The sequence below is a fragment of the Mauremys mutica genome, chromosome 5, assembly GCF_020497125.1.
Source record: "Mauremys mutica isolate MM-2020 ecotype Southern chromosome 5, ASM2049712v1, whole genome shotgun sequence".
NCBI classification, from domain to species: Eukaryota; Metazoa; Chordata; order Testudines; family Geoemydidae; genus Mauremys; species Mauremys mutica.
The window spans coordinates 17,451,261-17,474,218 of record NC_059076.1 but is presented as its reverse complement, the minus strand read 5'-3'; the positions used below and the strand labels follow the sequence as shown (position 1 = coordinate 17,474,218).

The window sequence follows — 22,958 nt, the reverse complement described above, 5'->3', positions numbered from 1 at the left end:
CGACCCCTGGTATAGGGGCTTACTGGAGAGAGGAGCAGCTGAATTCAGAGCAAACTTTCCTCTCTGAGAAAGAATGAGGAGAAGTGTTCCTGCTCCAAAACCACAGGCTGTTACCTCTTAAACTTAGGCGACTTGCCAAAGATCACACAGTGAGTCAGTGGCAGAGATCACCCTAAAATCCACACTGCTATCGGAAATGTTTTTGCATGTTGCCCTGACAGCTAAGATTTACTTGTAAGTGTAAGTCAGTGCAGGCTGACCAACTGGATCAGCAACCAGCACTGGCACAGAAACTCTTGCTGACTCCAGGCCTGGCTTGTGAGAAGCTGAGATTATGCCCAGGTCTCCAGCAAGGCTACTAAGCATAGAAGGTGCCACAGCCTGGAGCTGGAGAGGTGGTTTGTATCATGTGTTTCTCACGTGCATTAGAATGTCCAGTTATACAACCCTCTGAAAATTACTGGGTTTTCCCCCTTCTAACTCTGGCAGCATTGGTTAAGGCCCTGACTGCTCTGAGGCAAGATAAATTCTCCAGCAAATTGGAAATTCCGTGGCAGATTCAGAGAATTTAAAATATTGAGGTTTCTATTAAATTAAAAATGAAAAGGACTAATTCTCCTACTGCAAATATCCCTTCTTTTATTTATTTTGATGTTCAATTGCGGACAGCATAACTGAGTTGTAGAAGCCGTCAGTGGCCCAGAGAAAAGGATGCATCTCTTCCTTCCTTCCTTTCCCCCCTTGTGTCCTGGGAGTGGTGACAATGTTGTTTTTCATGAGGGATGGGGCAGAATTAATGTTCCCCACCTGTGATGTTCCCCTCCTGTCTACCGCGCCCTTTGAGGCCCCCTGCTGGAGGTCTGATGGTCCTACCACGCCCTACCCCAGGAAAAGGAGCAATGAAAGTGGGTCCTCCAGGCCTGCCTAGAAAGGCTGCAGGGAAGCAGCCAATCAGAGTACAGCAGGTGCAGTTAAAAGGAGCTGCAGGGCCTGAGCAGATTAGTTGCTGGCTGAGACTAGGAGGGTGAAGAAGGAGCTGTAAAACTCCACGGGTAGCGAGACTGGGGAGAAAGCTTGCTCAAGCAGGGACAGGACTGTCACAAGCTCTCTAGGCAGAGGCCTGAGAGGAGACCCTGAGAAATCAAAACAGAGACTGTGAAACTCTCCAGGAAAGGAGGCCTGGGGGAAACCCTGTTTAAACAAAGAGGAAGGGGATACGTGGGAAGTGGCCCAGGGAATAACAGCAATTTGTGCAGGAAGCAGCATGAGGCTGCTATTTGTAGGGTCCCTGGGTCAGGACATGGGGTAGTGGGCTGGTCCCAGTCCCCCATGTGTGTAGCCAAAGCCTCGAGAAGGGGATCAGGCTTGTTTAGAGGCCCATGTGAAGGGCAGGGCTTAAAGGGGTCAGTGAGAGCTGCTCAGGACTTAGCGTCTCCAGGAGAAAGGGGGCACTGCTCTGTACCAGGACAGACATGGACTTAAAGCAAGCCCAGAAAGGGCTGAGAACTGACCCCAAAGGCCGGGCTAAAGATACCGACATGGGCACAGTGATAGGCCCTGTTGGACTTTTGTTACCCTGGAAGGGGTTTGTTTGTTCGTGCATGTTGACTGTGTGAGACTCAACCAGAGGGCCAAGCCAGTGAAGACCCACTTGACGAGAACACGGTGGGCACCAGGAAAGGAAAGTGCAGGATCGCATGCAGCCAACAGAAAGCACTCACGAGAGGTGAATGCACAGTCACACCACCTCACAACTTTCCACCCCTCAGCCTCCCTGACACAATATCCCCCATTACACAAACATGTTACTGACATTTCAGTAGTTAACTAGCTTGCTGACATCTAAATTGCTACCCCAGGGGTTCAGAGTGACACTGTTTTGAGATGAAAGGGGTAGTTCACACTCTTCAGCGCTATTGTTTCAGGCTGTCTAGTGTTGTGCTGTTTTCTGTTCACGCTTAGGTTTCTTCACAAGCATAAAGACAAGAAACTTAATTATTTTTAACAGGAGCTTGGATTCTGCACCAGTAAGTGGTAGACTGTATGAGAAGTAATCCCCAAACCACCCACGCAGGTACTACAGGTGCAATCCTACCATTGACCTTAAGCATGTCACTACATCCCTTGTATTGGTTCGTTATTCCTAGGTCAATTCCACCTTCTTCCAAGTTATAGAAGGGAAACAAGTAGGTCAAGTAGAGAGACTTGTAGGGTTCTCTGTCTTTCCAGGCTGTTGCGTGGAGGTTGCTGATGGTGCCCTCTGTAGGAGCAGCCACACTTCACTAGTTATGGTTGGTAGGATCTGAACATGACATTAATCCTACATTTGATGAGTGCTTAAAGATGGAGCCCATGGGAAAGCCGTGGTAGTTCTCTCTTGTGTCTGTGCCGGGGACAGAATTCTTGCCACTCTCCAAAAGAGAGACTATGGCCTAAACTTTCAAAAATGGCTACTAATCCTGGATGCCTCCATTTTGGGGTGTTGAACTGTGATATGGCGGGGGCGTCATTGTCAGAGGTGCTGAATACCTGCACCTCTGATAGAAGTCAGTGGAAGCTGGAGCAGCTCTGCAGCTCTGACCATCAGCCCCAGGTGTTGCAAGGTAGGAACCCAAAATTGAGGTACCCAGAATTAGTAGCCACTCTTGAAAATTTTGGCCTAGAACGGGGCCACTGGGTGGCACTGTGGTCCAGCGGTTAGTCCTTATGAAAGGCACTACAATATTCTAGAGTAATGGCTGAAAACAGTACAGCTTGCAACAGCAACACTGAGGAATTACTGTAGAAAACTAGTTCTTTAAATAACAGTAGAGATCTAACAGTTGTGGTCTTGATCAAGATTTTTTTTTAAATGATGTGATTTTTGGTTACCTCAGCCTTAAGGTGCCCAAGTGAGACACCTGAAAGGGGCCTGATTTTCACAGGGGGCTGGAAGTGCTCAGCACTTTCTGAAAATCAGGTTCCTCACGTTGGACATCCTAAATCACTAATAATCTTGGGAAATCTTGTTCTTTGGCAGTAACCCTGGTTGTGACAGTGACTTTTTTGACCTTGGGGTTGTCACCACATCTCTGACCCTCCATCAGTTAAAAAAGGAGATGATAGCTGTTACCTACAGTGGGATGTTATAAGGACCAGTTACATGTTTGTGAAGTGCTATATAAGTACAAAGTATTAAGGTCTGTCCAGGCAGAGATGGGAATAGAATTATCTCCCACCCCTATACTGAATCAACTAGAATGGGTAGCTTCACAGGGGAAGCAACAGTGACTGGCACCTTCTCCAGCTTTTTTTTTAAAACTATCCCTGAGTGTGGCTTTTTATACAAGAGGCTTTTTTGCATATGTCACTGCCAAGAATGTTCATTATGCCAACGATATTGTGAAAAATGTAAATTTCAGGGATGTGAAATCAAATTGCAAAATGAATTGGTAAAAAAAAAATTGGCCTTTTTACTTAACAGATTTTAAAGCCATTTCTGAAAGACGAGCATGCACAAGAATGGGGCAAGTGTCACTACTTCATTTGCTACATTAATGTGGAAATAAGCCATTGCACCTCATGCACTATCCTATCCCATGTTCACTGCATTGCATGCATGCACAGCCATATACCACATCCACTGCCTCACATGCATTGCACTGAAAAAGCAGTCCAGAACATTATTGTACCTATTTTTCCCTTGGCACTTGGAAGAGGTTCTGACTGGGCCTTTCATCTTATGATAGCTGTGGAATTTCCAGTTTAATTAAAAATTCCTGACTCTGAGCAGTTGAAGTATCACATTCATGTCCATGCAAAGCCTTAAAAAAGCCATAAGGTGCTACTGATAGCCAGAGGGTTAATAAATTGTGCTTCTGAAGCTGAATTATTAAATGGGGTAAGTTGTTACTCTTGTTGCCTTTTAAAGCAAGCTGCCAGCAATTTACCAGCCACCTCTGATGCTGAGGGTGTTCCTGGGAAAGAATACTGCTTGTTCCTTTTCTTTACGAATGTGATTTAGTAGAATAGGGCACTAATTCTTATTTCCTCATTAACTTATTTCCTCATTTTCCCCTCTACATCCCTTCCCCTCCTCCCCAAATGAGTAGCTTTGGCTACACCCACCCACATCTCTGTGTCTTCCACAATGTTGTAGATGAAGTGGGCATGTCTAACTTCCAGTGTAAATAGCTTAATATGGGAAGAGAATTTAAATATAATATGTTTAGTGGGACAATGGGGTGACAGGTTAAGATCCCCTCAGCTGACTAAAGAGGCTAAATTAAAACATTAGCTAGGACGTGGATTGATTTAGCACATCCTCAACTGGCAGGGCTTCTGTGGAGCTCCTAGAGCAAATTAAAGTTGATCTCCATGCATAGAAGGTAGTATTGAGAATGCTGCCTGCTTCTCTCCCCCACCCCGCCTCTGCTCCCCGGACCCCAAACAGTGCAGCAGATCTTGCAGGTGAAGTACTATGAAATTTGTATATCGGCTTGGCAAATTCAATTTTTTTTATAATCTTGATGTTTGTTTTTAAGCATTTTTTAAATTCCTCATTTAAAATTTCACTGATATGCAAAATTATAGGCTTTAAGCATTTTTTAATTTTTATTGATTTTAAATTTTCACAGTTGTGGGAAAATATGGGTGGGGTCAGACCATAAGGCGAGTCACATAATTATTTAACAACACTGAGATTCCACTGGTAAAGCTTGATAACAATTAAAACACACTGTCAACATCATGTGTCAAAAAATACAGAGCAAATATCATTAAATCAAACTCTAAGTTCTTAGGCAAAGGAAAATACTGCTTATCTATATATTTTGATTATTGTTGATGGAAATAGTTTTTCATTGATTTGTGTGCATTTAGTGAAATCAATATTAGGCTTGGCAGGATTAGATTTTTATTGCTAAAACTTATACCTCCCTGTGTCAGCAGGAGGCCTGGCCCATACAAAAAATCTTCCCCTATGTAAATTGGTTGCTGGTGAGCCTAGAGCTGTGTGGATTTATAGATGGCAGTGAATGGAAGTATAAAGAGTTTAAATGCGATATGGGTTCCATACTTTGGACATGTCCTCACATATGTTATAGAATAATACAATTCAGATAACAGTGCATCAAGTTTAGTAATGCCTTATGTTTAGTAATAGCTCTATATTTTGGTGCTTGATTTCAACTGCATACCAAAGGTGAGTGCCTGTTAAGGAAAAATGGATAGCAACATCACTATCAGATGATGTGATGCAAAACAGTCTGAGTCTTAGGCCTGGTCTACACTAGGCATTTAAACCGGTTTTAGGAGCGTAAAACCGATTTAACGCCACACCCGTCCACACTGAGAGGCCCTTTATATCGATATAAAGGGCTCTTTAAACCGGTTTCTGTACTCCTCCCTAACGAGAGGAGTAGCGCTAGTATCGGCATTACCATATCGGATTAGGGTTAGTGTGGCCGCAGATCGACGGTATTGGCCTCCGGGTGGTATCCCACAGTGCACCACTGACCGCTCTAGACAGCAATCTGAACTCGGATGCAGTGGCCAGGTAGACAGGAAAAGCCCCGCGAACTTTTGAATATTTCCTGTTTGCCCAGCGTGGAGCTCCGATCAGCACGTGTGGCGATGCAGTTAAAAATCAAAATAAAGTAAGAGCTCCAGCATGGACCATGCGGATGTGATTGCTGTAAGGGCAGGCAAATCTGTTCTATCAGCGATCCGTTACAGAAGACGAAATTCAAAATCATTTTTAAAAAATCTCCAGACAGACGCCATAGCAGGGACTCAGCGCACTGCTGCGTGACAAGCGTAACAGAAAGCCAAAGAATCAAATGGACGCTCATGGACTGGAGGACTCAAGCTATCCCACAGTTCCTGCAGTCTCCGAAAAGCATTTGCATTCTTGGCTAAGCTCCAAATGCTTCTAGGGTCAAACACAATGTCCGCAGTGGGTCAGGGCATAGCTCGGCAATTTACGCACCCCCCCACCCACCCCCAGAAGTGAAAGGGAAAACAATCCTCTCTTGACTCTTTTACATGTCACCCTATCTTTACTGAATGCTGCAGATAGACACGATGCTGCAGCACTCAACACCAACATCCTTGCTCCCCCCCTGCCATGGGTGGCTGATGGTCCAATAAGACTGATACCCATCGTCATCATCAGCCTATTGGCACATGGGGCAGTGCAAAAGGACTGGTAACCATGCCGACTAGCATCCGTGAGGTCGATCAAGGGCGCCTGGCCATAATTTTTCCTGGTAGATGGTGCAGTATGGCTGGTAACCGTCCTCATCATAGCAACAGGGGGCTGAGCTCCATCAGCCCCCACCCTTCATGTGTAAAGAAAAGATTCAATTGCCCCTGGACTAGCAGTGCGATGCTGGGCTCCTCTCCTCCACACTGCTTAATGTCCTGTCTGGACTATCATAGCAGCTGGAGGCTGCCTTCCACTCATTTCTCACTAACAAGTCACTGTGTCTTATTCCTGCATTCTTTATTACTTCATCACACAAGTGGGGGGACAATGCTACGGTAGCCCAGGAAGGCTGGGGGAAGAACGGAATCAACAGGTGGGGTTGTTGCAGGAGCACCCCCTGTGAATAGCATACAGCTCATAATTTCTGCAGGATCTGACACAGAGCAGCTGTGCTCTCTGGTTCTATGATACAGTGGTTCTCTAGTACACTTGCCCATATTCTAGGCAGGACTGATTCTATTTTTAGATACCAAAAAGGAGGAATTGACTCAGGGAGTCATTCCCAATTTTGGCTTTTGCGCCCCTGGCTGATCTCAGCCAGGGGCACTTATGACAGCAGCAAATGGTGCAGTGCAAAAGGACTGGTAACCATGATCATCTTATTACCAATTTATGGTATGGTAGATGGTACAGTATGGCTGGTAACCATCTCTGCTGTCATGCAAAAGCAAAAGCATGCTGCTGTGTAGCGCTGCTGAATCGCCTCTGTCAGCGGCATCTAGTACACATACGGTGACAGTCACAAAAGGCAAAACAGGCTCCATGATTGCCATGCTATGGCATCTGCCAGGGCAATCCAGGGAAAAAAGGCGCAAAATGCTTGTCTGCCCTTGCTTTCCCAGAGGAAGGAGTGACTGACGACATTTACCCAGTACCACCCGCGGCAATGATTTTTGCCCCATCAGGCACTGGGATCTCAACCCGGAAATTCCAAGGGGCGGGGGAGGCTGCGGGAACTATGGGATAGCTACGGAATAGCTACCCACAGTGCAACGCTCCAGAAATCGACGCTAGCCTCGGACCGTGGACGCACACCACCGATTTAATGTGTTTAGTGTGGCCGCGCGCACTCGATTTTATACAATCTGTTTTGCTAAACCGGTTTATGTAAATTCGGAATAATCCCGTAGTGTAGACGTACCCTTAGATGAGAACAGCCATTGCTGACTAACATTGAGAGATTTGATTTGGAAGAGTTGATGCATAGACTTATGCTGTGTCAAAACATGGCATGATTCCAGCAATATATGAGAGCAGTAGTTCCCATGCTGTGGTTCTTGGAGAACTTGCTGGAGGTTACATTGCCTCCTTGTTTACAGCTGCAAAATTCATTCTACTAAACTGATGGGTACCTGGGATAAGTGTGAACAGCAACGACTCGTATTCCCAGGTGTGTGTGTGTGTGTGTGCGCGTGTGCAGGAGTAAAGTTAGGGAGGTTCATACAGTAGTATTGGCTATGAAAATTTTATCCAGTAATATATTTGTATCTCTTGCAGCTGTAAATTATAGCATGGCTACAGTAGTTGGCACCAGGATTAGCTAATATGTAAGGGCTGAAAGATTTCTAAAAGGAAATGTGAGTAGGCGGGATTAGAAAGGGAACACCACACTATGGGGAAGGATCAATTTTCAGCAGTCAGTGGCTTTAAAATGGGCATGCATGAGCACATGCACAAAATGACTTTTCTGCTTCAAGCTAAATGCTGATTATTATTATTTTTTGTTTAATTAACCCCACAATCAACTTTCCTTGCTACATTGTGGAGGCATCACAGGAGCTGCATCATTAAGGCTGGGGTGAGACTTGTACTTTAAAGCAGAGATTCAGTCACTTTGTTATATATGAATAATGTAGCATGTTCTCACCAAACTTACAGCACTAAAAATACAGAATTAATGTACTGGAATTGACAAATAGTTGTCTATTTACATTGCAATGTTTGTTATTAAATGGATTTGTTGACAAATGTTTGTAAAATGCAGTGAGGCTATAGTATATACAGAGCCTATAGATTATGTAGGGCCTATTACATCCAATTTACACTTGAAGACAACTTTTAGTAGCATTCAAAATAAAATATCCTTTTAAAAATCCTAGGAATTAAAATAACTTTATTAAATGATGGTGGTTGCTATGTGCAATTCAAGAGGGGATATTAAGCCCCTTCTTAAAAACTCAAAATATATAAAAGCATGGAAAGTGCAAGCTAAGGTTACAGAAACTATTTTGGCACTAATCTTAACACTTGATCCCTGCACACAGACTATCAAACAGAAACATTCTCAATGACCATCACCCAAACCACCTTGACTCTGACCTTGGATTGATGTAGTATGTAGCCCCATCCAACTTCCATTGATATCTTTCCATTGACTTTTTAATGTGCTGAGGCTTCTGTTCAAGGAAGGAGGTGAGAGAATCCATCCAAATAGATCCAGTAGAGGTTCTCAAATGTTTTTTTTTCTTTTTGCTGTGCATCCCTTGAGAGACTCTTTTCCCATGGGTGGCCCTGTTCTAAGAAACAATAATTTTGCAGATGCCTGGGGTCCAAGAGCCCATCCCAGCTAGACCAACCCACTACTCCTTGGCCTGCAAGCATCTCCTGGTTGGGACATGAGCTGGGCAGGTGTTTCTTCATCCTTCTTGTTCTTCCAGCCTGGTAGCAGCAGCACGGGCTGACATGGGAGACTCTGTTGGTGAGAGGAATTCTTACTTTATCAACATTATTTTGAAGAAACAAGAAAAAATTAACTCCTCAGGTCCTCCTGATAACCTGATCATGCCCCCAATTTGAAAACCAAGAGTCTACAGTACAGTTACAGATGGACACCTTTCTGTCTTCTCAGGTCTGTGCAATCCTGTACGTGTCTCTTTCTTCTCTTCTTTATGCTCTGGCCATGGTGCTGAATGGCAAGAGAAAAATATTTGGACCAGCCCAAAACAATAATCACGGACACCTGGGTTGGACACTAACCTCCCACCAGAAATTGCTGGGAGGGGATATCACTCAGCACACCAGGGGTGTTCTTTGTGTGCACAGCTGTCTGCCTATTTGGTGACTTGCTTGCCTTCCCAGAAGCATTTTGAGTTCACCTGCTCCCTTCCCACTACATTGTGTTTGCCAAGGAGTCTCTGGATCCCTGTTTAGAGGCTTAGAATGAAGCACAGCTGATTGAATCACTTATGTAGATGGATCTCTTTGTTGTGCTTGGAGGGCCAGTGTAAATCAAGCAACAGGAAACAGCTCTATCATAGGAAAGACAGCAGTGTCAAATGGCTGCTTGAATGCAATGGGAATTGAGGGCTGCAAGGAGTGCCATAGACAATGATTAGGACATTGGAATTGTGCCAGTCCTTAGTTTGATGCTGTAGAATTTCAAAGCACCAATTAGAGCCAGAAGTGCAAATTCTCTGCCAGTGTAAATTAGCACAGCACTACTGACTTGAATAGAGCTGTGCCAAGTGACACCAGCAGAAAATTTGAGTTGGAATGTGGAGAAGTTGTTTAGCTGGATGTTTGAGGTTAGGTCACAGGGAAGAGATAAAATACTTGGGTCATCTTGTACCCATGTTCCCAATAGGAATCAACCATAGAGACTGATTCAGAAGGCAGAAAAGCAGCCTATAGCTCTGAAGCACCTTTCCAAAACCCCTCTATAGCTTGGCTGTCCTCTTGTCTGACCTAATTTTCAACCTGCCTGCACACACTCATACGCAGGTCTTGAGACTAGGGACTGTTGTGGTGGTGTGGAGACGTGTGTGGCTTAATCCCTGCTGGTAAAAGGGACTTTGCAAGGCACATCTTCTGAAATGGTCCCTGGGGAGCTCTGTTGTGATGAGGAGGCCAAAAGCACACCTCTGTATGAAGCCCTGAGATCAGAGGGCACTGTCTTAACACCTTCTGTAGGGTCTGATCATGAAATAAACAGACACTGAACACTATCTATTCCCTGTGTGGCTTGTGGCTGCCTGAATCAACTGCCCTTATACGAGCACATCTCCTCCAGAAAGCTGAAAGTGCTGTAGGTAACGCACGGAGTGCTCTGCCCACCACTAAAATGCAGCTACGTGTGCGGTGAAATGCTTAAGCTGTTTGGCAGTATCTAACAAAACTACGCAGAGCTGGAAGAGGAGCTCTCTATGGGATTTAATGGGAAGAATTTAGAGAGCTGGAATGCAGCCAGCTGAGTTACAATGTGGCCAGGGCCCCCCGGAGTTAACAGCAGTACCCTTGTAAAAGGCTCTGGAATCTAATCCCCACAAGGGCCAGGAACGAAATCTTGTGGCTTCTCCCCTGGACAGCACCTTCAGCTGCGCAGGAGGAGGCTGCATTTCAGTGATGGTAAAAGGGATCCATAGTGCCCATCTCAGGCTGTGTCTACACTTAGGGCTTGTCTTCACATACAGTGCTGCAGCAGCACAGCACCACTGTAGAGCGTTAGTGAAGATGCTGCTATCCAGACAGGAGAGCTTCTGGAACAGCCTTCCAAGGGGAGCGGTGGGGGCAAAAAACCTAACTGGTTTCTAGACGGAGCTTGATAAGTTTATGGAGGGCATGGTATGATGGGATTGCCTACAATGGCATGTAGGCGATCTGTGACTGCTAGCAGCAAATATCTCCAACAGCTGGTGGTGGGACACTAGATGGGGAGGGCTCTGAGTTATTACAGAGAACTCTTTCCTGGTGTCTGGCTGGTGGCCTTGCCCACATGCTCAGGGTCGAACTGATCGCCATATTTGAGGTCAGGAAGGAATTTCCCCCCAAGTCAGATTGGCAGAGACCCTGGGTTTTTTTGCCTTCCTCTGCAGTGTGGGGCATGGGTCACTTGCAGATTTAAACTAGAGTAAATGGTGGATTCTCTGTAATTTGAAGTCATTACATCATGATTTCAGGACTTCAGTAACTCAGCCAGAGATTAGGGGTCTATTTCAGGAGTGGGTGAGTGAGGTTCTGCGGCCTGTAATGTGCATGGTGCCAGACTAGATGATCATGATGGTTCCTTTTGACCTTAAAGTCTGAGTCTATAATCCCTTTCCTGTCAACATAGCACTGTCTACACAGGAGGTTCAGTCGTATAACTATATTGCTCAAGGGTGTGGATTTTTCACACCCCTGAGCGATGTAGTTATACCAATATAGGTCTGTAGTGTAGACCTGGCTTTTTACTGCTACAGCAGGACAGATGTAGCTCTTCAGTGTAGATACCACAGTGACAAGAGGGGTTCTTCCATCAACCTAGCCCTGTCTACACTGGGGGTTAGATTGGCTTAACTGTGTTGCTCGGGGGTGGATTTTTCACATACCTGAGTGACATGGCTGGGTCAACCTAACTTTTTAGCGTAGACCTGGCCTTAGTGTTGTTTGATACCAGTTTTGTTCAGGTGGACTCCAAGGGAAATGTGCCATTTCTTGTGGTAGCTGTACGCTCCTCTGAGAGCTTCCACCCTGTGACAGGGTGTCCACTGCACACAATGCCTGAGTAGAGAAAAAGGGCCAATCAACCCTGTCACAGGCTGCATCCGGAGGAGAGTCTAGGGTAGGTGAGAGAGGGGATTTTTCTTACCCCAAATGAAGTCATTGTGGAAACTGAAGAAGAGTCTATTAGACGGGGAGAATGTGTACGAAGGAGGGTGGGCGGAGAAAGAGCAGAATCAGATGATGATCTCAGCAAAAAACCAAAGCTGAGGAAGGAAATACGCCAAAATGATGATGATGATAAAGTCCCTAGCCAGAGAAATAAGATTAGGAGATAACACTGTCAAAGTAGCTGACTGGATTAAAACAAGCTTAGGGGATATGGTAAGAGCTAGGAGGCTGCAAGATGCAGATCTTTTAGTTGAATGTAGAAACAAAGAGCAAGCTGATAAATTGCTAAAAACTAAAATGCTAGGGAAAGGTAAAATAAGTTGCCAGCTACTGAAGTATTTGACTGAAATAAAGAGGGTAATATGTGGAGGGCCATTAGCGCTGACCAGTGATGAGAGAACCAAAAGCATAGGAAAAGATCTGAAGGGTTAGTGAGCAAGCAAGCAACTAATCGGGAAAGAAGGAGGAGAAAGCAAGCAGGCCATCAACAGCTGTGCGGATTACATTTAAGGAGAGGCTCCACCTGAGAAAGTAACAGTAGGGTGTCAGATATTCAGGAGCCAGGTCATATAGTCTCCCTTAAGGTGTTATAAATAAGGCTGCGATTTTGTCATGGAAGTCACAGGATCTGTGGCTTCCAACGACCTCTGACTTCAGCCCCAGTGGCTGGGAGCTGCAGGGTCCCACCGCCTTCCACAGTGGCAGGGAGCTGTGAGGTACCCCCACCGCCTGAGGCAGCAGGCCCCCAAGCTCCCCGGCCGTCACGGGGATGGGGCAGGGTAACCCCAGCAGCTCCCCTTCCCCATGGAGGCAGGAGGACCCTGAAACTCTGAGCCCCCACGGGTGCAGCTGCCCAGCCCCTTCCCATTTTATCATGGATATTTTTAGTAAAAGTCAGGGATAGGTCACGGATTTCTGTGAATTTTTCTTTACTGCCCATGGCCTGTCCGTGACTTACTACAAATAACTTAGCTTTAGTTATAAGTGCCAATGGTATGGGTATGTAAGCTGCTGTTTGTGAAGGGCAAACAAGCAGTGGTAAATGTGGGCGAGAGCATTCCTGTGAAAACTGTATAAAAGGGATAGAGCATGGGTGGCGGGTATCATAGGCATGGGAAAGCTTTGTCTTCCCAAACAGCCTGACGTCCCCCAGCCCATGCTCCACCCCCAGGCCCCATTCTGCCTGTTGTTCCCTTTGTGCCAGAGGCTGGGGGCTGTGGTGCGACCCTGGGGCCACACGCCGGCGCCGGGGACACCCCTTTCCCCATGTCATTGGTACCTACATGTACCTCATCACTGACTCCTCCCCCAGCACTACACATAAGCCTGTCTAGGTGCAATTCAGACTAAGATAACCATATCCCAGGTCTTGTTGGGACTGACAACGTAGTTAGAAGTTCTGACAATGAGAAAGCAGAAACTTTCTGAGGGGTAAGTAATAATGAAAACCAAGATTGTTTTCCACCAGACAAAAAGGCAATTAATTGAAGAGAATCGTGATCTATTATGTAGTTGGGGTAAATGTGAAGATTCTATAGCGTTTGAGTTAGTGTGGATGCAGGAATTGCAAGACGAGGAAAAGCTGAACAGTCAAAACTTTTAGTCATGGGAAAATTTAGTTATGGATGGAATGTGGTTTTAGGTTTTATGAACTTAAGGGTAAAAAAGAGACAATAGGTAATAAATGAAGTGTACCAGTATATAGATTAAAAAGTGGAGTTGATTTGGTCAAAGATATACAGATGGGTCCAAAAAAGAAAAAACAGGAGGAGTAGGGACAGCATATTACATACTGAAATTGGGAATTACTACATCTAAAAGAATTATCTGACTATGTGACTGTCATGAGAACTGAACTAGTAGCAGTAATGCTAGCATTAAATTGGATCTGGGATGTATGCCCAGCAGCAGTGGTCATTTTTTTCTCAGATTCAATCTCTGGCCTTACGGCAATAAAAAAGGGTGTCTCAGTATATAGATGTGATTTAATCAACAAAATTATATTTCTAATAACAGAGTTAGTACAGATGGGGATACATGCAGCATCAGCTTGAATCCCAGCCCATATTGGGATAACATGGAATGAAATGATGGACAAAACAGCTCCAAATGCTGTAAGAAATGGAAGGGTTGACATAGAAATACCCTTGAGTAAAGAGGAATCCAAAACCCTAGTAAAGAAAAATGTAAAAGATAAGGTGGAAGAAACAATCGATCTCCTGTTATGGGTCTGTCAGGGCTCTGAAGAAAGGGAAAAGCTTTTTGAGGAATTCAAACGTCGTAAAGTAATCTATATAATATATAATTGTTAGTACAAATATCAGGGAGATGGAGTATTATTAAAAAGGGGCTGTTACATTACCTGAAAGAGACAGGACAGACCAAGAAGATATAAACTGCTAAGTGTTGAGGAACCATAGTTGTTAGTGGCTATAGACTATTCCGGGGGGTCTCAAATGTCATCGCACCGTGACCCCCTTCTGACAACAAAAATTAATACATGACCCCAGGAGGGGGACCAAAGAGCCTGCCCGAGCCCCGCCACCCTGGGTGGGGGAGCCAAAGCCCAAGGGCTTCAGACCCAGGCCTGGGGGGCCTGTAACCTGAACCCTGCTGCCCGGGGCTGAAACCAAAGCCTAAGCCAGGCTTGGGCTCAGGTTCTGGCCCAGGGTCCCAGTAAGTCTAACACCAGCCTTGGCAACGCCATTCAAAGGGGGTCCAGACCCACAGTTTGAGAACCGCTGGACTGTTCAGACAAGTCTGCTTTGCCATTTAAAAAACAAATCGAAAAGAGGGGGAAAAAGGAAGGGCTGCAGTGTGAAGGCCTGCGGTCACTCTATGGGCTTAGAGAGGGAAAGGAGGAAACCAAGGGAGACTAGAAGCCCTGGGATCCTGGTCCGGAGGGAAGGATGTACCCAGAGGAGGGTAGAGATGGAGTCTGATAGAGGCAAAGTAGGAAGCAGGCCAGGGAAACAGTGGCAAGGTTTGGGATGGTGCAGACCTTGGGCCACTGATTGTAGGGTCCTTGGGCTGAAACCAGCCACTGAGGAAGTGGCACAGTCTGGGCAGTGGAACAGAAAACTGCCTGAGACAGATCATCCAGTGGGACTTTCATATGCTGGAAAGGGAGGACTACAGTGACCTGGACAGAAGGCCAAGCCACAACCAGCACCGTGATGGAGAGGGACGGAATATATCCTTGTGTTCACACCCTACTGTAATAATGTTTGTACAAGGTATGCCTTGTGAGGTTGTCATTTAAAAACTCATAACTTGCTGATCTATAATATCATGGCCAAAATGCTCATAGCAATATTTATATATAAAGTTATGAGCATAAATTGAAATCATGACTGAAATATGCTTCCCGGGAATATCTGGGGAGTGGCTAAACCAGTTTCTCAGAGACAAAGGGCAAGCTGATGCCCCAGTCAGGTGTCAACAAGGCTGAGGGACCGTTACCTGCTAAGTGTCCATTCTTTGGTAAGGAAGGGGGCAGGGACAAAAAAATCTACATTTTAGCAACAAAACAGCATAGAGTTTCCTTTGTTTACTAGACTGCCTGTCACCTTGCTCCCAACTGGAAATGCTTCTGAAAGGGGGGGACAGGATTATAAAAAGAAGGGGCAGACAACCCTTTCTCTCTCCCCGCCCATCGCATTCTCTGCACCTGAGAGGACAAAAAGACAGAGCTGTTAGACTTTGGGAGGAGGGTTGGTCCTGACCAAAGTTTGGTCAGTAACCTTGCTGGAAATGCGTGGTGAGAAGTTCTGCTTCTATCTAATATAGATTGTTTGGCATTAGTAAATGTTTTATCTTTATTTTTCTTGTAACCATTTCTGACTTTTTAAACCTCATTACTTGTCCTCACTTAAAATCTCTCTTTGTAGTTAATACACTTGTTTTACTGTTTTAGCTAATCCAGCATGTTTAAGTTGAAGTGTCTGGGTAAGTGCATTTGAGGTAACAAGTTGTGTGTCTATTATTCCTTTAGAGGAGTAACGGACTCAATATATTTGTAATGTCCAGGAGAGGACTGGGCAGTACAGGACATGTATTTCTGAGGGGAAATCTGAAAGTGTGTTTGGGTCAACCTGTGGTAATCTTTAAGGCTGGTAAAAGCCCAGGTGTGGTTGTCTGGCAGCAGCTCACAGACATAGCTGGGAGTGACTTACATGCTGGAGGTGTTCCATTCTATGCATCCGAAGAAGTGAGCTGTAGCTCACGAAAGCTCATGCTAAAATAAATTTGTTAGTCTCTAAGGTGCCACAAGTACTCCTGTTCTTTTTGCGGATACAGACTAACACGGCTGCTACTCTGAATGCTGGAGGTGGTTTGTGAGCCAGCCAGGTTGAAGGCTAGTGCAGCCAGGCATTGTAAAGGGCACCCCAGGTCACAAGGCAGGTGTGACACAGCTACTCATTAGTCTGGATTGTGCACTGGCATGTCACAGCTTCTCAATACTATTCTTAGGAATTATTATTACAGAGACCCATTTTTGGACCAGGACCTTCTTGTCCTAGGCTCTGTACAAACTCCAAACAGCAAGAGAGTCCCTGTCCCAAAGAGCTTACAATTGAAGTACTGACCCTGTGAATTCTGCTTAACTCATAAGATTTGATGGGCTCATAGCTGGGGTGTAAATGTACCCCACACTAGCCTGCTGCTGCCCAGTAACAGTTCCCTAGTGCACTCTGATGTACCCTGCTTGAAAAGAGGAGTAGGTTAATGCACACTAGGGCACTGTTACTGCCCAGCGGCAGGGTCCGCATGGACACAGTGTGTGGCATCCTAGTGCCGGGTAGATCTACACCCCAGCTTACCATGAGCTAAATGTTTATGTAGACAAGCCCTTAATATCATGGATAAGCTTATGTTTTTGGGGAACTGGTTGTGGAGGTTGTGACATAAACTTGTGTTTTCTGGCAATCAGCACAGTGTCAAGCTTACAATGAACAGAGCTCAATTGCTCTAATTGCAGTATAAAATGAAGATAGCATATTATTGAATAGGCTTATTGCTCCAGAGGGCATAACATTACCTAGGAAGCCAGCGTGATTTACAGACGTACTCTATTGAAGAGGGTTCACATGATATCCATCACAAACAGTCCTCTGTTACTATGACACAATCAGTCAAGATCAAACAGCAAATAAACATTGCATAATTCGCCAAAGAGATCAAGGGAAGTGTATAGCTATGGGATGGAACTAGTAGTGGTGTGTGTGGAAAAAAGCCTCAGACTAGATGCCAAAGGCCAAAAAGCAAGACTCGGGTAGGGAAAGTACACTGCAGATTCCAAAATAGGACCAAGTGGGGGGTGATGTGACCTTAGGGGCTATTTAGGCAGGAGTGGATAGGCAGCCCAGTTATGAGCATGCTAGCAGAAGATCTCTCATAAAGAATCTTCACATACAGGATTTTTTTTCTTTTTTTCTCTCACCATGATAAGTTAGCAGAAGGAACAGGGACCTTCCCCTTCACGTACAGGTTCTGCAGGCCTTGCTCGGAAAGAACTCCCAGCAGAAATACTCGAGACAGTAAATGGTTTCAGTATTGAGTTGCTTTTCTCATCTACTCTTAACTTACTGGTTTATTTAGATGACTTCTCTCTTTAAAAACCTGACCACAATGTTAACACCTCCCATCTTTCTTTGCGTGATGCAGTATTTCCTTGTGACAGAGCGACCACCTTCCTTCCCTAAATCTATTCTAGTCTCCAGTCAATTTTCTCTCTTGTTTGTTTATACTGATTTATCCTGTGCCCATCCTCATAGCCTCTAGGCACCCTTACATTAAGTTTAAGCCAAACTATTTAATGTCTGAAGTAGCAATCACTAGTTGCTCTGCTGCCTAACCCTGTCTTTCTCCTAGATGCACCTTACTCTTTCCCACATTCAAGAAAATGCTTGGATAATAGATAAGCTTTGCACTGTGTCCTAAAGGTCAACAAATATGACAGACTGAGGCCTGGTCTACACTACGCGTTTAAACCGGTTTTAGGAGCGTTAAACCAATTTAACGCCACACCCGTCCACACTAAGAGGCCCTTTATATCAATATAAAGGGCTCTTTAAACCGGTTTCTGTACTCCTCCCTAACGAGAGGAGTAGCGCTAATATCGGTATTACCATATCGGTTTAGGGTTAGTGTGGCCGCAAATTGATGGTATTGGCCTCCGGGCGGTATCCCACAGTGCACCACTGACCGCTCTGGACAGCAATCTGAACTCGGATGCAGTGGCCGGGTAGACAGGAAAAGCCCCGCGAACTTTTGAATATCATTTCCTGTTTGCCCAGCGTGGAGCTCCGATCAGCACGGGTGGCGATGCAGTCCGAAATCAAAATCCAAAAAGAGCTCCAGCATGGACCATGCGGATGTGATCGCTGTAAGGGCAGGCAAATCTGTTCTATCAGCGCTCCGTTACAGAAGACGAAATTCCAAAGCATTTTTAAAAAATCTCCAGACAGACACCATAGCAGGGACTCAGCGCACTGCTGCGTGACAAGCATAACGGAAAGCCAAAGAATTAAATGGACGCTCATGGAGGGAGGGGGGACTGAGGACTCAAGCTATCCCACAGTTCCTGCAGTCTCCGAAAAGCATTTGCATTCTTGGCTGAGCTCCAAATGCCTGTAGGGTCAAACACATTGTCCGCAGTGGTTCAGGGCATAGCTCGTCAATTTACACCCCCCACCCACCCCCAGAAGTAAAAGGGAAAAAAATTGTCTCTTGACTCTTCTAAATGTTACCCTATGTCTACTGAATGCTGCTGGTACACGCGATGCTGCGGCACTCAATTGCAGTATCCTCTTTCCCCTCACTGGTGGTAGATGGTGCAATATGACTGGTAACCGTCCTCATCATCAGCCTTGTGGCAGGTGGTGCTGCACAATAGGACTGGTACCCGTTCTCATTATCAGCCCGTGAGTGCTCCTGGCTGGCCTCAGGTGAGGTCGGCCGGGGGCGCCTGGGTAAAAAACTCCTGGTCATTCCCAGTAGATGGTACAGAACGGCTGGTAACCATCTTCATCGTAGCAATAGGGGGCTGAGCTCCATCAGCCCCCGCCCTTCATGTGTAAAGAAAAGATTCTGTTCTGCCTGGACTATCATAGCGGCGGGATGCTGGGCTCCTCTCCCCCACACTGCTTAATGTCCTGTCTGGACTATCATAGCAGCTGGAGGCTGCCTTCCCCTCATTTTATCTCACTAACAAGTCACTGTTTCTTATTCCTGCATTCTTTATTACTTCATCACACAAATGGGGGGACACTGCCACGGTAGCCCAGGAAGGCTGGGGGAGGAGGGAAGCAATGGGTGGGGTTGTTGCAGGGGCACCCCCTGTGAATGGCATGCAGCTCATCATTTCTGCGGGATCTGACACGGAGCGGCTGTGCTCTCTGGTTCTCTGATACTCTGGTTCTCTAGTACACTAGCCCCATATTCTAGGCAGGACTGATTCTGTTTTTAGATACCATAAAGGAGGGATTGACTCAGGGAGTCATTCCCATTTTTGTCTTTTGTGCCCCTGGCCGACCTCAGCCAGGGGCACCCATGATAGCAGCAGATGGTGCAATATGACTGGTAACCGTCTCTGCTTGTCTTTTGCGCCCCCAGCCGATCTCAGCCAGGGGCACCTATGACAGCAGCAGAGGATACAGCACAAAAGGACTGGTAACCGTCATCTCATAGCCAATTTACAAGGGCATGGTAGATGGTACAGAACGGCTGATAACCATCTCTGCTATCATGCAAAAGCAAATGAATGCTGCTGTGTAGCGCTGCTGAATCGCCTCTGTCAGCGGCATCTATTACATATACGGTGACAGTGACAAGAGGCAAAACAGGCTCCATGGTTGCCATGCTATGGCATCTGCCAGGGCAATCCAGGGAAAAAGGGCGCGAAATGCTTGTCTGCCGTTGCTTTCCCAGAGGAAGGAATGATTGATGACATTTACCCAGAACCACCCGCGACAATGATTTTTGCCCCATCAGGCACTGGGATCTCAACCCAGAATTCCAAGGGGCGGGGGAGACTGCGGGAACTATGAGATAGCTACGGAATAGCTACCCAAAGTGCAACGCTCCAGAAATCAATGCTAGCCTCGGACCGTGGACGCACACCACCGATTTAATGTGCTTAGTGTGGCCGCGTGCACTCGATTTTATACAATCTGTTTTACTAAACCGGTTTATGTTACTTTGGAATAATCCCGTAGTGTAGACGTACCCTGATAGAGGAAGGGATTTCCAGCAAACCACAAACTTGCCACAGAAATTGCCTTGGGCCTCAGTCTCCCAAAGTTCAGATATAGGGACCCTCTGTAAGGGAAATAGCTGAACTCAGCTGTTGGGTTGGTGCATAAGGACTGAGACAGTATCTTCAAAACACATAAATGATGTAATGGTGTCTGCCTGAGTTTTCAGAGAGCCAAAAACAATAGCTTTGGAAGGGGTGAACTTCCCCATTTATTTCAATGGAGTTAACTCAGATATCAAAGAATAACTAATTTAGCACCTCATTAACACCCATAAGAAAGAAGAGAAAGTACCTAGTATGAAGATCTACACAATCTATTCTCAGCGACTGTTCATTTTGGATGGGCCTTTCACAACACATGGCAGGCCTGAAGGGACTTCATTGGGTTTATTTTCCTTAAGTGGGGCTCAGTTTTCAAAAGTAGTCTATTCTTTTCCGGAATGTTTACATTATGCCACCAAGCTGCTGCCAGAAAACCACGGAGTTATAGGTGATGGGAAACCCTTCTCTGCATTTCTGTGGCTTTAGTTTCCCACTCTACTGCTGTTTAATCTGCATTGTAACAATTGCACAAATGTAAGATTTGTGCATCAGCTGAGAAAAGGAGCATCCAAGACCATTCTAAAATGTCTAGCGGGGGGGGGGGAGGGGGAGGGATTTGATGGTTTTTAAACCCTCATGTCTGAGTTTTGGCATCTCTTATGGATTACTCGTACTCCAACTGTGAAAAGAAATACTACAGAGCTAATTATCATCCATTTTAATAAGACCTTGGCACAATACATTTTAATGCTTTCTCAGGAAATAAAAAAGAATTAACCTGGTACCCATGATGACAGATCTAAGAGTGAAGTTAGTTGGCAGGAAGGGTTGAAAATTGAAGATGAGGAAGACGTAACATTTGGATTCCGATCGCCTGGGGAATTTTGTATGACTCTCATTTCTTACCTTTCTATAATTGTCTTTAGAATGCTGTTTAAACGATTGTAAGGGTAGAACTAAAAGCCACAGAAATGCAGGTAAAAGTTTAACACACCCCTTAAGGCCTCAACAATTTGGGGTTCAGCTAAGTGGACAGCCTTCCCTTTATAACCAGCTTCCCACTATGTACTTGAAGTTGTCTCCAGATGGGGCAAGGGAAGGCGAGACTTGCCTATGCTGGCCCATCAAATGCCTACTATCTAATTTACATAACATTTGCATAGTCACAATCTGTTGCTCTTTCTCCTCTGTCCCATTCCTCCTCCCATGAGGTACCTTCTTCCCATGCTGAAGCAAACCCACTGGTAACTCTTAGCATAGGCGGCGAGTTCTATGGGCCCGTGGAGCCCAGGCCCCACCAATAATCCCGAGGGTGGGCCCAGCTCCACCAATGTTTGGGCCCCAGGCCCTGTGCTCCGGGGGTCCCCGCGCCAGCAATGTGGGCGCTCTTACCTCAGCGGCAGCTCTCCCCAGCCCCGGAGAGGCTTCGGGGCTGACTGGGCTCACAGCCCATTGGCCGGGAACCCCAGCCAATGGGAGCTGCCGGGGGCGGTGCCGGAGCTGCCTGGCCACGCCTCCACAGCAGGGAGGGGGAGGGAGCCACAGGCAGCGGCTCTCAGCGCTGGGCAGAGCAGCAGCAGGGTCTGTCGCTGTCAGACAGATACAGCCGGTGAGCTCTGGGGGCAGCCAGACACACGCACACACAGCTTGGGGGGGGGGCTGTGGGACAGACACACACACGGACACAGCCAGGGGGTTGTGGGACAGACAGACACAGCCAGGGATGATGGAGACAGACACACACAAGGACACAGCTGGGGGTTGTGGGCAGGGCCAGCTCTAGGTTTTTTGCTGTCCCCCTTCCCAGCCCTGGGCTCCCCCCGTACCCTCCTGCTGCCCCAGTCCTGGGCTCTCCCCCCACCCACACACATCCCCTGTCACCCCAGCGCTGGGCTTCCCCCTTTCCTCCCCACCAGTGCCCTCCCTCCACCCTGCTGCTGCCCTAGCCCTGGGCTCCCCACACCAGTGCCCCCCCCACACACCTCCTTCCGCCCCAGCCCTGGGTCACTGGTAACTCGCTCCCAGGGTGGGTCGTTCAGCCGGAATTTTGGATGTGCACAAAACACAGACAGGATTGGTTCCCATATGCTTACAGAGCTGCAGTAAAGTGGAACAATTTTCAGCTTGTGTGATTGGAGGATATCTGGATGCATATTATAAGACTGTCCTCCATAAATGAGGAAAAGTTGAGGAGCCTTTATTATTCTTTTGTTCCACTCTTTCTTTCTATGGGGAATTTGCCAATGCAATCTCACTGTCTTCCTTTCAAACAAACAAAAAGGCAATGGCTATTGAAAGTAGCAATTCCAGTGCTAATAAGCATTTCTTGCTCAATTTTATCCTACTTTTTCTACAGCAAGTTACAGTGGATCAGTATATTTGATTTGGGAGAAATGAAGTAAAAGCTGCCCAAACGGAGCTTGAGCACTCCTGAATTTTGAGGTGTTCAAATCTGGAAGGCAGGTGCTGGGGGTGGAAGAGGGCTGTGGGCTTCATGGGGGAGCATGGCAGCAACTGCCTGGAGCTGCACGGAGCCAGACATGCTGGTCTGAGTGGCATAGTAAGCAGTTTGGGGGTTGAAGAAGGGGTAGGAGGTTCCGGGGGGCAGTCAAGGGACAAGGAGCAGGGGGGGTTGGATGGGGCAGAGGTTCAGAGGGGCAGTCAGGGGACAGGCAGCAATTGGATAGGCATGGGAGTCCAGGGGGCTTATCAGGGGACAGGTAGGGGGTGGGGTCCTGGGGGGAAGTTGGGTGGGGTCTCAGGAGGGGGCAGTTGGGGACAAGGGGAAGTGAGGCTTAGATAGGGGCTGGGGTTCCAAGG

At 46.5% G+C, this 22,958-nt stretch overlaps 1 protein-coding gene across 4 annotated transcripts in view; it reads left to right on the top strand.

Annotated features, from left to right (window-relative positions):
- The first annotated feature begins 1,022 nt into the window (after positions 1–1,022).
- Positions 1,023–22,958, top strand: part of SLC4A4 (solute carrier family 4 member 4) — a 303,735-nt gene continuing 281,799 nt past the window's right edge. For all 4 annotated transcript variants that reach the window (XM_045019895.1, XM_045019894.1, XM_045019896.1 and 1 more), the window contains exon 1: positions 1,023–1,726. In XM_045019895.1, the coding sequence (XP_044875830.1) occupies positions 1,698–1,726 (29 nt within the window). In that variant the 5' untranslated portion in view covers positions 1,023–1,697. The remainder of the gene's footprint in view (positions 1,727–22,958) is intronic.